The sequence below is a fragment of the Rattus norvegicus genome, chromosome 16, assembly GCF_021556685.1.
Source record: "Rattus norvegicus strain SHRSP/BbbUtx chromosome 16, alternate assembly SHRSP_T2T, whole genome shotgun sequence".
NCBI classification, from domain to species: Eukaryota; Metazoa; Chordata; class Mammalia; order Rodentia; family Muridae; genus Rattus; species Rattus norvegicus.
In genome coordinates, this window is record NC_141549.1 from 72716032 (window position 1) to 72733312 (window position 17281).

The following is a 17281-nucleotide window of genomic DNA, read 5'->3' on the forward strand; positions in this document are numbered from 1 at the left end:
TGGTGCCCAAACCCTCTGGTAGTTTGCCTTCTTCTCCTTGGCCCCATACTGGCCATTGGGGCCCTCCTCCTCCTCCTCCTGGAATCCTGCCTCATCTAAAACGGCAGATATAAGTAGCCTTGCAGAAAGCACTGGAAGTCGGGTTCTGGTTCAATACCAAACTATTCCCAACACAGAGGCTGGTGACTATGGTGATACACCCTCCCCTCCCCCCTTTTATAAAAGAAAAACGAAGAGATGTGGGGCCAGGGAAGTCGGTCCGGAGCAAGAGTGAGGTTGAAACATGTCCAAACTCCGAAAATCTCGTCCTGAGACCGGCAGGAGTACTACTTCCTCCCTGCTCTTGGCCTGCGTGTTCCAGCACACACAGCCTTGTGACCTCCATATCTGCCACCCTTGAGGTAGTCTTGTAGCCTGGTGGCCAGGTTACAGGTTAAACTTACTCTCTCCTTATAAGGACATGTGCAGCAACCGGCCTGGAATTCCTCTTAATGCAAATGAAGCATTCCCCCAGCACCTCATCCCCAGCCAATGATGTACAGTCACCCAGAAAACCCCTGCTCATTCCCCAAGATTTATATACCTTTATTCCCCTCCAATAGAGAGAGATGTTTCACTGAAAACTGTCTCCAGAGAAGGCTGTTTTTCCTGCACGCACACTGACAGAGATCCTGCCTAACCCACCCACCCCAGCTAAGCTTTACTCCCCCCAGTCCAGCCCAGTGCACAATGTTCTTGGACGCCCTGAGTGGAGAAACAGACCAGGAGGGACATATACCTTCCACAGTTCTTTTTCCTCTGTTTCCAAATATTTTGTCTGTAGCCGCTGGTGAATTGCCAGAACAGTTAGGAGGCTCGCTCTCTGAGTTACTCTGTTAAAATTAATATCAAAATTAGTTGCCTAGGTTTTTCTTAATCACTTTAAGACATGTAAATTGTTTATTTTTAAAGCTAACCAAACCTCATGCAAGCCTCTCTAGAGCAAACATATCTTTGCAACTCTATGTGGCAATTTTTATATGGGTACTAATTCTGTGAACCTGATACAAAAATTCACAGGAAAATATTCATAAGCAAGATACTTACCTGTGTGCATAGTTCCAAAAAGGAGCTACCGTTATACCATCTAACTCTCAGTTTCCACATCAAAATGAAAGGGGCATTTTTAAACTAGGCATATGTAAACATAGTCTTAGAAATATGCTTGATATATTAAAGCAGTAGACATTTAAACATTTCAGATGGCTGAAATTATTTCAGTGTTAAGGTACTTGGCTTGGAGCCTGCGAGATGCCTTAGTGAGTAAAGTCATTTGGTAGGAAGACTGACAGGAGTTTGAGCCAAAGAAGCCAGATACACAGGAAAGGGAGAAATGACTGCACAAAGTTGACCTCTGACCTCCACATGCTCATTGTAATACATGCACGTCTGTGCGTAGACACACATATACACACTCACACACACACACACACACACACACATATATAAACACTCACATGCACATACACCTCAGACAGAAATAAAAAAAATAGAGTTAGAGGATACTTGGCTTGAAAAGCTAATTTTTTATAGTAATTTGTATATAAACAGAGGATTTTAGAAGTGAGGTCATTTCGGCAGAGGCTTCCTCAACAATTTTGCTAATATGAAGTACCCACAGTGACTTAGATGTGTGTGATGTTTTTCTATTGTGAAACAAAAGCATAGCCCCTCATCTGCCAGAGGCAATGTCTATAGAGAGCATAATGGATACTCAGTAACAAAGACTGTGTTGAAGGCCAAAATATTTAAAAACGTATCAGAAAGGCTTTAACAGTGCCAAGTTTGTGTCTTCCCATAGGATACATACATAAATGAGTTACTCGGGTTTGGCATGGTCCAAATAAAAACTATATCTGCTCCTTGTAGGTTTTTTAATCTATCCTTGATGCTGCTATCATTTTACTGTCCATGGGTTAAAGAAAAGGTCTTCAACAGGGTTGGTTTTCTTTAATAGTAACGTAAGTTACATTTCATAAAAGGTTTTACCCATTCCGGACATTTATTCATGAGGTATGGGGAAATGTTACATATGTCATATCGCCTTAAAGTCACAGTAACATTCTTGACATTGACATGTTTTCCTTTATTTAGTTCCGCAGAGATACTGAATGACAGAACTAGGACTCTGAGAGGTCCTCTGCCTTTACCTACTGTGCTCACAGCACTGCCCCACTGTGCTCACAGCGCTGTGTTACTCTCTTACACTTAACACAGGTTCTTTCCATCCCTTTCCTCTGTGTTACCCTTGTGTTTTCATTATTTATAGTTACTACCACAAGAATGGATGCCCCAAATGTACTTGGTGCCCTTAACTCTTCAGTTGACTTATCCTTAATCGAGCATCAAAAAACAAATGGAATCTCTAGTCTCCAATTCTACCTTGGTGCTTTTCCTTGAACCTTTCCTTCCTAGAAGCTGATACCTGGCCTTCCAAATTGCATAATAATTTCACAAATTCTCTTTTTTTTCTTCCACAGATATTTTACAAATATGCAGCTTTTATTTTGAAGATATTTTACTTCTAAGCAAGAAATCTACAAAGCACAGCAGGTACGTGTCTAAAAATACTTCTGAAAAGTGTACAGTGTTGGACTATCTGAGGACCTGTCCTGGAAAAGGATGTGGGTCCCACAGGTGGCACTGCCATCCACCTGCCTTCTGACCCTAGTCACCCTTGCCGGAAGACTGATTCTTCATCGGAATGCACCCCACAGCTAAGGAATTTTAGAGAATAGCCAATCCTTCTTAAAACTATTCAAAAAAAATGGAGAAAAGGTACTCCCAAACTTCTGTGAACCCAGATAAAGATACAATAGAAAAAAAAAGAAAATCATGAACTGATATTCTCAATGAACATAGACTCAAAAATTCTCAATAAAATACTTGCAAACAGACCCTCCCCCAACCCATGCAGGGGAATGTCAGGGGGTGGTAAGGGGGGTGGTTGGGGAGGGAGAATACCCTCATAGAAGAATAACATTTGAAATGTAAATAAAAAATATCTGATAAAAAAAAGAAAAGAAAATACACATACATTGAAATTATCATCCACCATGACCCAGTTGGCTTTTATCCCTGAAATTCAAGGATGGTTCAACATACACAAATCAATAAGCAGAATGAACCACATAAATGGACTCAAAAACAAAAAAACTCACGACACCGGGCCCCACCCCACAGCTCTGCACGCCTCCCAAGTGTCAAAAAACCCCAAAAGACAAGAAACATGAAAAACTTAAAAGACAAACTTAAAATGCGAAGGAAAAGTATCCTAGGAAATAAAATGCTAGATTCCCTTTACTGTTGAGAGTAAAGGTGCCAGAGAAATTGGCTACAATAATAACAAGTTGAATTTATTAAAGATTCCTTTGGGTATTATAAAGGCCATGTTAATGTAAGTTAAAAGTCACAGCAAATGAGATTTATCTAGATAATCACTGGCCAAATTTAAAATTTCCTCTATTATTGGAAACCTAATACAATTTCTCTTGGGCTCCGTATTTTTACACCATTGGCCTACGGCGTCAAAGTAGTTACCAGTCCTTCTTACCGCTTACCAATTTGACAAGCGTTTTGAGCTGCCCATAATCCTGTTTCTGCCGACTAAGTTTCCATGCACTGACGAGGCACCCAGACCACTAGTAAACATTCAGAATAAACCAAAAACAAACTTAGGCCAAGGAAGGTAACTCCGCAGAGGAGCGGTTTACCCCGGTATGACGACTGTTCTCCTCGTCCTTCAATGCGAGCACGGGAGTCACGGGACTAAGACAGCTGGAGACCCTGTGGGACAAAGGAAGCAGTAAGAACAGGTGAGCGCAGCTCTGTTCAGCTGCTTGCGTATGAATTCACTCGTTGGAGTGAATGCGACTTGACCTCTTACTATACAAAGGCTCTCAACTCAAACACCCAGGAGAGTCTCCGGAAGCATTTTTAACATTTTAAATTTGTACAAAAGCCTAACAAAACGTTAATTCTATGTGTGCTTAGCAGAATGGCCTTCCCAAAAAGATTAGATACTTTAAATTCTAAAATTCCAATTATTTTCCAGACCTCTTGCTTTTTTCGTGTTTATGTAAACAACACTTAAGAACTTTCAAAAGGGCCCAGACACTGGAGGGGGAAAACTTCCATAAAACCAGTCTCCTGTTGTCAGCACTGTTCCTCCGGGTCCTTTATAGAACTATTTCCTTCTGGTGACTTCCACAGGACTCAAAGACAATCTCCAAAATTAAGATGTCCAGCCCAGGAAAATTATAAGTAAAAAAAGCATTCAGAGCTTAACAGAGCTTCAACTCTCCATACAGCCATTTCACTAACTACCCAACAGAGCCTTGGTGACTACAATGCCAGGGGAGCATAAAACAGTCCTGCCCACCGTACAGGCGAGAAGGATGCCAATCTGTTCAGCAAAGCGGGAGGGAGAAACCTGCCTCAGCCACAGGGACACCTTGTCCCTCAACTTCCAACACCCTGGTGCCTGATGGGCTCTAAGGCATCTTGTAAGTTGAGGCGATGTATACAGTATCTATGTCCAGCTGCTGCAGAGACTGACCCCAGTGGCTCAAAGTATCCTACTGACTTTCAACGGAAATGCTGATGTCTCTCAAGTCCTACAAGTAAACGCGCAGGCAGCATCTTTATCAAGACTGTCGTGTTTCACGTTTATAGGCAGGAACACTTTGCTGGGCCTACCTATAAATGTTCAATATCTTGTGTCCTTAATTCCTGTCTTCTTCTTACCAAATTTGTCAAATATACCTGCATTCCAGTCTTTTAAACTTCTATTCTGTTGAACCCAGTGTCCTTTTCTTTATCCATGCCCTGTTTGTTAACAGCATTCAAGTAGTAGTAGTAGTAGTAGTAGTAGTAGTAGTAATAGTAGTAATAGTAGTAGTAGTAGTAGTAGTAGTAGTAGTAGTAGCAGCAGCAATAGTAGTGGTAGTAGTAATAGTAATAGTAGTAGTAATAGTAATAGTAGTAGTAATAGTAGTCGTAATAGTAGTAGTAGTAGTCGTCACTTTACATCCTGATCACAGCCCCCATCTCCTCCTAGTCCCACCCTCTGCTAACACCATTCTTGTCCTCCAGTATCTTAATTTTATTCTTATCCTGTGTCCTGGAATTACCAGGCTCACTTCCCAGTTACTTAACTAAAATAGCCATCTATGGAATCAAACATGAAACAGTAAGAATACTAAGGCTCATGGGTCTACTGTCATCTGTGTCATGTGTTTCCATCCAGAGAATCCACATTGATATCTTTTGAGTTTTCCGTTCTCCATCCGGATGAAACACAAGAGTATATTTTGATTAGTTCTTTGATTCCTTAAAATTGTGAAAATTTTAATGCTTTCCATCTTCTCTGCAGGAAAACCCAGTATTTAGCTGGCAGCAGTGTTACAAACAGGACAAACAAGAGGGAGATCAGAAAAGTTGATTTACGGAGAAAAGTTATTCTCACCAAAAAAAAAAAAAAAAGCCAAGAGTAGATAAAATGCCATTTGCCTATGTATAAAAGCTTAAAGGAAAAAACAAAAATGAAAAATTAGTCACCAGGGAAAATAATTTCCAAATATCCTCTTAACAGGTTTTTAATACAATATAAATTATATGCTCTGCACACAGATATTCTTCATTTCCGGAAAAGAAAATCCTCTCCCGAAGTTTTTCCTGTGACCCTAAGTCCACCTTAGTAAGGTGTGCAGACAACTGCTGTGCTCGAGACAAGGTTACTGACTAACATTGCAATTATCAGAATTCTCAGAAGAAGAAAAAAATTGTGGTGTAGCTGCACTTCTCAAGAAAGTCCCAAAGGAGCTCATCTGTAAGTTGAGCTTCCGTGGTTGATCTGACATAGACCTTATCTAGCCCTGGGGGAGGGGATGGGGGTAGGGGCGTCTACACAGGTTCTCATCAACCTGTGGATAACTGAGAGAATGAATGGGCGAGCCAAGCAAGATGGCAGTGAAAGCATGAATGGGCGACTCTCAGTTGCAGCTGCCTACTTAGTGAGAAACAAACAATGACGACGACCTTGAATGTCTGCCATGAGAATGAGAACAAACAACAGTATTGGAACTGCAAAGCGTGGTGCGTCCCACAGAGGAAGGCTGAGCGGCTGCTTCTTCCTCGTCTGTCCACTCGACACTCAGATAACGAACAGACTTACCTGGCTAATGAGTCATCGCCAGCATCTACTTGTTCTGCTAAAGAAAAACATAAAATGCCTTTTAAACCAATGAAAGAAAAGTATCAGATGCTCGAAATCAACGACTCGGGAGCTCTGCTAGAAGGACGTTCGTTGGGAAAACAGACCATGAAAATCCCCCACAGTAGATACGAATCACACTGCTGGTGGAGCGATGAAGGCATCCGGGTCCTTTCTCTTGTTTGTATTAGCGCGATGCAAGGAGAAAGAAAAAACTTAAGACGTTTATGAAGCGCAAACTGTTGTGTGCAGTGACCATAATCCCAGTGGACCAGTGTGAGACTTAAAATGGCGTCTAAAATAACAGCATGAAGAAAACCGCCTGATATATCTGGACTAACAGTGTAGGGAGTTAAAGGAATATAGTCTACGGCCATACCACCCTGAACACTCTTAGTCACATCCAATAAGAGAATGTGTGGGCTATAGCAGAAGGGAGATTCTTCAGGTAATCAGTTTTCAGGTTAGGATGAATAGACTATGCCAATGACACTTATCTATGGACACTGCACCCTGAAGGGGAAGGATTCGAAACACAAAAGCAGACCAAGAGGGAGGACCTTGCAAAGACTTCCCGGATGCTAATCAAGAACCCCAAGACTCAGTCGTGCGATGCCTGCACTAGCTAACTGTGATGGTTTGTGTACACTAGGCTCAGGGAGTGGCACTATTAGAGCATGTGGCCTTGTTGGAGAAGGTGTGTCACTGTGGGCGTGGGTTTAAAAACCCTCATCCTAGCTGCCTGGAAGCCAGTCTTCCATTAGCAGCCTTCAGATGAAGATGTAGAACTCTCAGTTCCTTCTGCACCATGCCTGCCTAGATGGTGCCATGTTCCTGCCTGGATGATAATGGACTGAACCTCTGAACCTGTAAGCCAGCCCCAATTAAATGTTGCATTTTATAAGACTTGCCTTGATCCGTTCACAGCAGTAAAACCCCTAACGAAGACACTAACCAATATGCTCTCTCGGTAAAGGCTATTTTCTTGTTCTTCTCTCTGGAGCAAAGTTCAAAATTCGTCTAACATTCTTCCTCCGGTGGAGAAAATCTTAGATCACTTCCTTGAGAATTTATCCATTCTGAGCTACAACTACATGTTGCCTGGGAAGACATATTCTTTTCAAAGTACAGCTTCCTGAAGTTGTTAAGAGTCTATTAGACATGAATAGAACATGATTGCCCAATCACTGCTGCCAGTACAAGCATGACGTCATTTCTCTCAGACTATCTTACTAGGTAGCAGACTGCTATAAGGACAGAGCCTGGGGAGTGGGGAGGTGACTTAGTGGTTAAAGGCGCTTACTACGCCTGCAGAGGGTCAAGTCCCAGCAGTCACGTGGACGCTTACAACTGTCTGTAACTCTGTTCCAAGAGATCCCGTGGCCCTCTTCTGGCCTTCACCAGCTCTTCACACATGGTGCAAAAGGCTCATACACGTAAATAAAGTCATTTCTATAAAAGCTTTTGGAGAGCAGTGAGATGGCCCATGAGGCAATGTCAAGCCAGGACGCTCGAGTCAATAGAACCCGTGTAACGGGAGGTAAGGGGAGAAGGAGAGAGCTAACCTCACAAAGTAGTCCTCTGACCTTCATGCACATGCCCACAGAGTGTTTTCACAAACATAATATATTGGTTTAAATATATATATACTATATATATTTACATATAGAATACAGTGCATAGCTTCTGATGGTGAGCAAGAACATAGGAATAAAAAGTCTGGAGGTAAATCAAATTATACAGCACTTACCTAAAATGCAGGAGGGATTGGGTTCAACTTCTAGTTCTATTATAAAAACAAAAGTTTTGATTAGTTTTGTTCTCTCTCTCCTCTTCTTGTTCTGGGGGTATGCCTCTGTGTCTTTCTTTCTCTTTCTCTGTCTCTGTCTCTCTGTGTGCACATGTTCATGGGGCTGGGGGTTGTCTGTGTGCATACGTGCGCATGCATGTGAAGTCCAGATGTCAATATTAAGGGTCCTTCTCAATGACTTCCCCCATGATTTTTTGAGAAAAGATCACACTTCCTATTGTGACATTTATCTAATTTATGTCTGTGATCATTCTGACCTGTGGACCATTTGGAAAGGACTCAAGATAATATGAATGTAATTTTCTGGCCTTTCTGAGTGAAAATTTCTTAATTTGACATTTTTGTGTATGGTAGAACTGCAAAGAGAAGTTCACTGTAAGCCTTACCTGGTTCGTTTTCTTTTTTGCTGTGTAGATTTTCCTCAAAATCCAGAAGCGTCTGTCTACTGTCATGTGAAACAAATACAACTACTGCTTTAATACTCTAAGAAAGCATTTTACTACATTTAGTCCGTCAGGGTATTACAGAGGCTGGGGGAGGAGCATGTAACTCCATCAGCAGAGTGTTTGTCTAGCATGCACCAAGCCTCGGTTCCGTCTCTAATGTTGCGTTTAGCCCAAGCACCGAGGGGGCACACACCTATAACCACAGCATTTGGGAGGTGGAGGACAGAAAGATCAGCAGGTCCAAGGACATCCCCAGACACGCAGTGAACTCCAGGCCACATGAGGTACATGAGACCCTGTCTCTAAATGAAGACTATCACTATCCTAGTATCTAGGACCTACTAGAAGTGTTTGCCCCGTGTTTGAAATGTACGAGCTCTAAATTAAGTCTTTTAACGAAGCCCATAATGAGAGAAGAGAAAAGACTAAATAAAGGGGACATCAAATGAGAGGAAATGAAGCTTAGGGGCTGGACGGGGTTTGCTTGACAGGCAGTGATGTTCCCTGATGTCAGAAGACGTCCTCCCTCTGCAACTAAGAGTCATTGTGCAAGTTCTTTCCCATAGGCATTAAGTGTTATTTAAAAATAAATAAATAAATAAATAAATAAATAAATAAATAAATAAATAAATAAGGACTTTTACCCCTTGCATTCTGTAGGTTTCTTCTAAGATTTCCTATGACAGTATTAAAATATGTGCAGGGAAATACCAAAGCAGCAAGGATTTCCCAGTCCTGAGCTCTTTTTCAACCCCAAATAAAGTCTAAGGTATGTTTCTTGGCAGTGTCTGAAGTTCAAATATTACAGCTGTTTAGAAGGCGTTAAGCCCTTACTCTTTGGTTGTTAGCTAGTCTGTTTCGCAGCTTATAATTCAGAGAAAATGCATTGTTTAACAATTGGAAACTAAGTAATTTATTGATTTATTACCTGCTGAATTAATGACTGGTCATTCTTACTAAAATAGTCACACTGAGGGCAGAAAGAGAATTCATCCCAACATCTCCCTTTGCTCTCACCTCTGTCCTCCCCTGCCTATTTTAAATCATCATTATTTATCTCCAAATGAATCTTTTTTTTTGGTTTGGTTTTCTTTATTTTTTTTGTTTCATTTGTTTGTTTGGTTGGTTGGTTTGCTTTTGTTTTTTGAGACAGAGTTTCTCTGTGTAACAGCCTCCCTCAGCTGCCTTAGAATTCTCTTTGTAGACCAGGCTGGCCTCAAACTCACAGAGATCAAATTGCCTCGGGCCTCCCCAGTGCTGGGACTAAAGGTGTGTGCCACTACACCCAGCCACCTGATGTGAGTTTGTTCTCTTAGGCCCTACTGCTCTTTGGATAGAGGCCTGCTTAGCTGCTTCTTCATGGGGAAGAACTCAAAAATCTCTGTAAACCTGAGACCAGGACTGAAATAACTTCGGAAAATTTTACTGCTGTCGATAGAGGGACATTACAGATAGATAGATAGATAGATAGATAGATAGATAGATAGATAGATAGATAGACAGACAGATGAGAGAGAGAGAGAGAGAGAGAGAGAGAGAGAGAGAGAGAGGGAGAGAGAGAGAGCGCGCGAATATGAATCAGTAGAATTCACATGGTGAATTCCAGCACCTAGGAAAAGGTGTACAAAGTGTATGATTGGCCTGTGGTTCAGATCTCGTATTAATCAATAGAGAAACTTCGTGGGTTTTCTGCAACATGATTTGGACTTTTATACAGTTTATATCTGTCAGCAGGAAAAAAAAGAAGGAAAAGAAAAGAAAAAGACACACAAAGTGCTCAGTGTGACTTGACCACACAAATCTAAGCTAGTACGTGAGTTCTATATGAGATTCTGAATGGGCGGGAAGGGCCAGATTGCTAACAATGTTTGTAGCAGAAGCTAGGAAGTCTAGCTGTCAAAAGATAAGTTAGTGTTGTTTTAAGAATAATACCTGGATTTTACAAAATAAGTACATGTGAACTTAAGATATGGTGACCTGCAGGGCTCGGTGTACATTACAGTAAGGACTTAGAGGTCTGGCTTAGTAAAGACAATGTGGTGGTTAAGGTTAACTGGTATTCAGTTTCGGGGCATGTTTTAATAGTGACGGAACCAACAGGCACAAAGAATGATGAGCTACCATTCTTCTGCTCCATTTGATTTTTCTAAAGAGAATTGGCTTCTTTGAATCTAAGAAACCCCCTCACCGACTGGAGAATCGAGGAGTAAGGTACCGAAGACAGCTCCCACGGGAAAGTGAGAATGTGCTAAAATCTCCTAGCTGGAGATTTAGTAAGATGACAGGAGACTTGACTACAATATCAGGCTCTGGGTCCAGAGTTCAGCATTCACCCAAACGGGCTCAGCCGAGCACTCTCTTCCCAGTGCTGTGCCTCGCTCGTGCTCTACACTCCTGACCGACTTAGTGGGCTAAGTCACCGCCATTCTGAAACGCCTGCGTAGTGCAGCGTCGCCTCTGCTGGATGGTGCAGTAGCTGTGTTTGCTCTGAACTTCGGTACAGCTTCGCTCCCCGTGTTAATGGAAATACTTACAAAGTACAGTGGCCCTCGATAGCGTAGCGCAGGGCCGTCCATCCGAACACATCCTTGTAGAAGAAATCGATACCTTTCTTGAGGAGTGATACAGCCAGACCTTTTGACCCACATCTTATAGCGTATATCAGGGTGTTTCTAAAACAGCAGATACATAGACTCACTATTATGAAAAGAATGAAATTAGTTAAATCTACATAGATGTGTTTTGCCAAGTTGATGTCTTGCCTGCCTGTGCAGAATTGACCATTTACTAACCTAATAGAACATCATATATACATATATATATAGTTTTATATAGTTATATATAGTTTTATGTGGTTATATAGTTATATATTTCTTAATAAGCTGAAGATGAAATAATTCAATGCTATTGCATGATTTGAGCAATAGTACTATGAAAATAATAATAAAATTGCTTTCAATTAATGATGTTGACAACTGTGCACTATACACTACATAATGCCAAAGAAAGAATAACCACTTATCAAGGGTGTTATCCTGTTTCAAATCAGGAGATATATTTTGCTGTGAGCCTCACTCTGAAGATGACAGGCCTAGCTACTGAGAAAACTGAGAACTAAGTCCGGTCTTGGATGAATCTAAAGCCTCCTCTCTTACCATTTGCTTATGGCTTACCTTAATTAAAGTTCATCCGATGCATACTATTTTAACTCCCTTCCATTGCCACGTAAATATAAATGAATTAAAATAAATCGGGGAGGGAAAGGGTGGAAGTGAACATTGATAACCTGATATCAATATTCTACAAAGAAAAGCAATTTAAGGAGTCATCCCCTGTATTATAATTTTCAAATCCTGAAATATCGTGCCTCTAAGTATACATGAAGGAAAATGTGTGGGTACTCTAAGATCTCTGCTACCTCATGAAAGAGCTTTTCTTGTGTAGTGAATGGTGATTAATACAGAAACTCACAGCTAGTCAAAGTGAAGAAAACAGTGACAGAGGCGGCCTCGGCCATAAATGGGACATCTACATCACACCCCTTCAAATCCCCGAGTCCCTCAAGTCCCCGAGCCTTGAGGAAGAGGAGAAAGGAAAGTTTGAGAGCCAGAGGTTGGGAAGGAGTGGAACAAAAACCGTGTCCTCTGGAAATTAAAGGACGGACGGCTGTGTTCCCGGATTCACAGCAGTTGTGGACCCTGCGTGAGATCTTGCCGGTCAGCCTTCTAGGGAGGGTTGGGGAAGGGCTCAGGAGTTCCCACTCTAGCTAAGGAACTATTGACTGCTGATGAAGAAGGAGAATCAGTTATCTTTAAGTGTGGCTCCTGATATGTCAACCAAGCTCCAGCAGATGGCGCCACAAACAGAAGTATACGGACAGCACAAACAGAAGTATACGGACAGCACAAACAGGAGTGGAAGTGTTATTAATTTAAAATTTTAAAAAAAGAGAGGATGTGAAGTTAGGGTAGAAAGATGGGGGAAGAACAGACAGGAATTAAGGGGAACAGCTGAGGGGAGAATGATCAAAATAGACCACATTAAATTCTCAGACTCACTAAAAATAATTTAAATAAGATAAATAAGTAAAAAGAAAATCTTAAAAAAAAAAAAAAGAAATACCATAAGCTGGTCAACAGTTTTATTGTGAATCAAAGAAAGCATACTAAAAGTTTGTACATTTTAGTAACAAATAAACTCACTTAGCTGATAACTCCTCAGGTCATATTACCTGACAAAGTAAGATTTCAAATAACAAAGCAACAATCTTCAATCAGCACTATAAGGCGGTGTGATCATACATTACATATATGTGTATGTATGTGTGTATATGACATATATGTGTATGTGTATATGTGTATATATGACGTATACGTGTATGTGTGTGTTATTATTGTCACTGTCACTTGCATAGCTCACTTCACAATTGCTTGTTTCCCTAACAGACTGACACTCATGACTATGCCTTAACTCTACTCTTGTAAGTTAGTCCTCTTCTGCCGACCAGCCATGCTTCTGAGTGGAGTGACTGTTACCAGTCCAGGCTCCCACTAAGGTTTGATTCCTTCTGAGAGCAAACGACTGTACCTTTGCAGTTCATCTACAACATGGACATCGGCTCCCATTCTTACTAAAAGCTCTGCTACCTCCACCCTCTTCTCTCTGAGTGCCAGCAGCAGTGGTGTGAAGCCATCCTGCAAGACAACAAAGGCAGTTTGGAAATTAAAAAATAACAGCTTACCCAAAAATTCTGTAAAGGGCGGTACAAATACAGACATTGAGGAAACAGTAGCATCACGGTGGAGAAATGACTCTTGCTTCTGACCGCACTGCCTTTCGCATACTCTGCTTCTCTGGCTGACGGTGGTCATGTGAGCCTAAGCCTCTCCAGGGCCCATTTTAGTCCTACATTGTGACCTCAAACATTTGTTTCTATTACAGTGTCCATTATTGGAAGCCATGCGATGACTCTCATGGAATCTAAAAGCTTCTCCAGAGCAGAGCCTGCATCTTCCTTTCAAACAACAAGCCAAGCCTCGTCACATAGTGGTAAGGGATATTCAGAAGTTAGTGAATCAATGGCCAAATTTTCAGTTCTGCGTCAAGATTTTATTAAAGTAAGTGCATGTGGGCCTCAGGCAACATGGCGGCCTTCTGCATGGGCACCCAACAATACAAGGTTCAAGGGAGTCAGGGCTTACTGAATTCTTTAGGAGCAATGAGATGGTTTGTGCAGAAGTCTCCTGAAGCTTATCAGTAGGTTCAAGTCATGGAGAAACTGAGTGAGTGAAGCCAGGGCCACACTGAGCCCATATCCTCTGTGTTCTCATTGCTGCTGTGGTGTTTTCCAGTAGGCATATATGATTTAGAACCATTAGCCTTCCAAAATGTCATAAAAAGACTCATCGTACTTGATTCTTCCTGCCGTTGGTGATTTATCCTCCGCTTGTGTTCAGTTTTTCCAGTGTCCGCAAAATGATTAGTACTAGTCACAGAATCTGAAGTTAAATGATTCCTATGGACTTTGTACTGTGTGTGTGTGTGTGTGTGTGTGTGTGTGTGTGTGTGTGTGTGTGTGTTTACAACTGCCAGGCTTTATCAACTGAGTGTCTGCACTGAGATTGGTGAACAAACAGATAACTGTCCAAGCCACAAGAAAATTCATGTTTTTCTTATATTCTGATAGAGAAGACTCTGCTTGTAGTTGACATTTGAGGATCTGTTATCTTGAAGAACGTACTGACATAATCTCCACTTATGAAGACCTTCTAAGAGTAGTGAATAATTATAAATAGTTAGAAGTGATTTATTCTGTAAACGAATAGTCATTATGGATTATGACAGTTAGCTTTGTCAACTTGACACAACCTGGAACCAGAAAGAGAGTCTCAACGAGGGAGTGTCTACATTGGTCTGGCCTGTCCGAATGTCAATGGCCAACTGTCTTAATTATTGTGAAAAAGCTCAGCCTGCTGTGGGTGGCACCATTCCCTAAAGCAGGCACCTGAACTGTTTAAGAGTAAAAACACTGAGCTTTGCACAATCAGGCAAGTGGGCATAAGTGTGCTCATTTCTCTCTATTTTGAGTTTAGGTGTTATGGGACCAACATATGACCCAAGCTTCTGATGTAGTGACTTGTCCAAATGATAGACCTAGACTAAATAAACCCTTTCTCCCCAGAGTCGCTTTTTGGTCAGGATTATTTTATCACAGCCACAAAATAACACTCCATTTAGCCTCTGGACACAAAAGTAAAAGAAAAGTTAGGCTAGCATTATTAGAAATTTATAAAAAAACATACTAACAGGAAGTATTATCTAATCAAATTCTAGTTCCTTTAGAGATGTCAGGATTTTAGAACCTAGGAATACCTTTAAATCCAGGTATCTCTTTGGAGTCTTCTTTTTAACTCAGGAGTTGTTTCAGAATCTCAAGGAAACATTTACTGAGATGCATGCCCATTACTTATTAGATGTAATGAATCAAACTGCACACAAGTGCAGCTGAGAACCAGAACCCACACAAACAGAACTTCAGTCTCACCTACGTGGGCCTGGACAAGAGGGACTCAATGGCTAAAAACAGGGAGCCTGCAGCATGGAATGGAACATAATTTCAATATAGAAGAAAGCAATATTTAAATATTTGCCCCCTCAGCAAGCAATCGTGGATTTGAGAGCAGAGCTTAGTTTTCGTTGTGTTTTGTTTTGTTTTGTTTTGTTTTGTTTTGCCTAAATGGATATCTCTTCCGGAAAATATACTAGTGAACGGCTTGACCTTCCGTCTATTTTTCCACATAATTAGCATTTAGTCTCATGTTTCTGGGGTCCTCCTTCAACTGATCTCTAGATATGTTTGCAGTCAAGTAGCTTTCTTGCTCAAACCCCAAATTACAACCTTCAACGTGAAGAAAGACTGCATCAGCACACGTTAACTGATTTTTTTTTTTTTACTTTCCTCACTGCCTCAAGTCCCTAATTTCCAGATGTCCATTTCTGGTTAACTTCCCTCCATACCTCCTCCTCTTCAGCTATAGGTCACTTGGCAACATCTCACCAAAAGCATCGTGATTTTCATTTTACCTACATGCTTTTGTTGTCTTTGAGTATTGACCTAATGTCATTTCCAAGGTAACTTTTGCTGTCTACTGAGATGGTTTTACAAGAGTTAGGGAGAAAACAGTGAGAGAGTGGGGGGGAAAGGACAAAAATGAGGAAATTTTACATTTGTCAAAGTCAGTGGCTTCTCAACTATTTCACATTAAATTTGTAGAAGAAAGTTGCACACCAAATATGTCTTCCAAACTACAAATGTCGAACCCAACAGCTTCTATGGTTAAGCCCTTCCCAACCCCTTCCACTTGAGAATCACTTGGGTTTCTAAGTTTGAAACAGCAGCCCCACTTCTGCCGCTGTTAAAACATCTATTCCAGAGAACTTTGAGGTTGAAATGCAGTGGACTTTACCTTGGTTTTTTGCTCAATATTGGCTTTGTATTGAAGCAGTAGAGCCACCATCTCCTCATGCCCATTGTACACAGCGTAGTGCAAGGCACTGTTGCCACTGCTGTCAATAACGTTCGGATCAGCACCGTGCTCCAGCAGCAGGGTCGCGCATTTCTGCTTCCAGCACTGGACAGACTGCGGTTTATCACAAGAGACAGATGGTCGGCTGGAGGAATTCAAGATCAACATCCCACATCCCACAAGGCCCGACAGGCGAGCCATACGTAGTGGAGGTAGACTTCTTTCCGTTATAAGCGCTTCAACCACACCTAGCCCATGCCGAAATTCACAGCTGTCACCTACCTTTATGAGAGGTGTGATGTGGTTCTTGTCAAAGGCATCGATCTCACAATTATTGTTCACTAGAACAGTCACTACTGGTAGCCGGCCATAAACACAGGCAAAATGCAAAGCTGTCCTGTGGGGATGAGAGGAACTTTGGTGCCACTGCAGAGCGCTGTCTCAAAACCCACAATTACTTGTGTAAATTTAACATTAAATGCCATGTCATTCTTCTGCCTTCTAAACAAAGCTTCAATGTTCTTCTTGTTAAGGGGGGGACAGATTCACTCTTATTAAAGAAAGGGGATCCTATTGGAATTCCTTTCTCCGTGTGAGCTATGCATAGATAACTAACTTGGTCGCCTTCCAGATAGGGACAAGCTGTGACACTGAGCTGTTCATTTCCATCAGCCCAGAGTGGCTTGTTTGAATAGAAAAAAAGTAGGGCCCAATACAAAAAACCCTCCATGGTATTTCTGTACACTTTCTGTCTCATTGTGCTTTGTTTGCTTCATTTAACCAACGTGTGTGCATGCGTGTATGTGTGTGTGTGTGAGTGAGTGTGTGTGTGTGAGTGAGTGTGTGTGTGTGTGTGTGTGTGTGTGTGTGTGTGTGTTTTATTGGTCTTTTGCTTCTCCATTCCATTTTGTGTTTTTCTGAGGCTTTTTGTGTGAGTTTCTTAGGGGTTTTTTGGGAGGGTGGTATTGTTTATTTGTTTCTTAACCAGAGAAAGGGTTTGGAGTCAGGTGGGTGGGGATCGGGAGGATCTGAGATGAGTGTCAGGAGGGAAAAGCTTCATCAGAAAATACATGAAATGTTTTCTTTCAACAAAAGAAAGCACCTTCTTTGAATTGAACTTCCCTTAGGTTTCATTCTCCTCCAAGCTAAGTTGCTTAGGACTACCTCTCAGTCTTCCTGTGCCTTGGTTTCCTGGTCCATAAAATTAGAAACAGGATAGATAGATAGATAGATAGATAGATAGATA

At 41.5% G+C, this 17281-nt stretch overlaps 2 protein-coding genes across 51 annotated transcripts in view; one reads left to right on the plus strand and one right to left on the minus strand.

Annotated features, from left to right (window-relative positions):
* Erich1 (glutamate-rich 1) overlaps window positions 1–17281 on the plus strand; it is a gene marked incomplete at its 5' end in the record, with an annotated part of 52793804 nt that overhangs the window by 41845472 nt on the left and 10931051 nt on the right.
* Window positions 1–17281, minus strand: part of Poteg (POTE ankyrin domain family, member G) — a 178154-nt gene that overhangs the window by 159289 nt on the left and 1584 nt on the right. For 35 of the 51 annotated variants that reach the window (XM_087588851.1, XM_087588850.1, XM_087588847.1 and 32 more), the window contains 9 exon segments: window positions 16318–16432; window positions 15976–16149; window positions 13097–13203; window positions 11044–11181; window positions 8450–8508; window positions 8004–8039; window positions 6215–6251; window positions 3753–3825; window positions 779–872 (listed from right to left, as the gene is read on the minus strand). In XM_087588851.1, coding sequence (XP_087444977.1) covers window positions 779–872; window positions 3753–3825; window positions 6215–6251; window positions 8004–8039; window positions 8450–8508; window positions 11044–11181; window positions 13097–13203; window positions 15976–16149; window positions 16318–16432 — 833 coding nt within the window. 51 annotated transcript variants of the gene reach the window in all.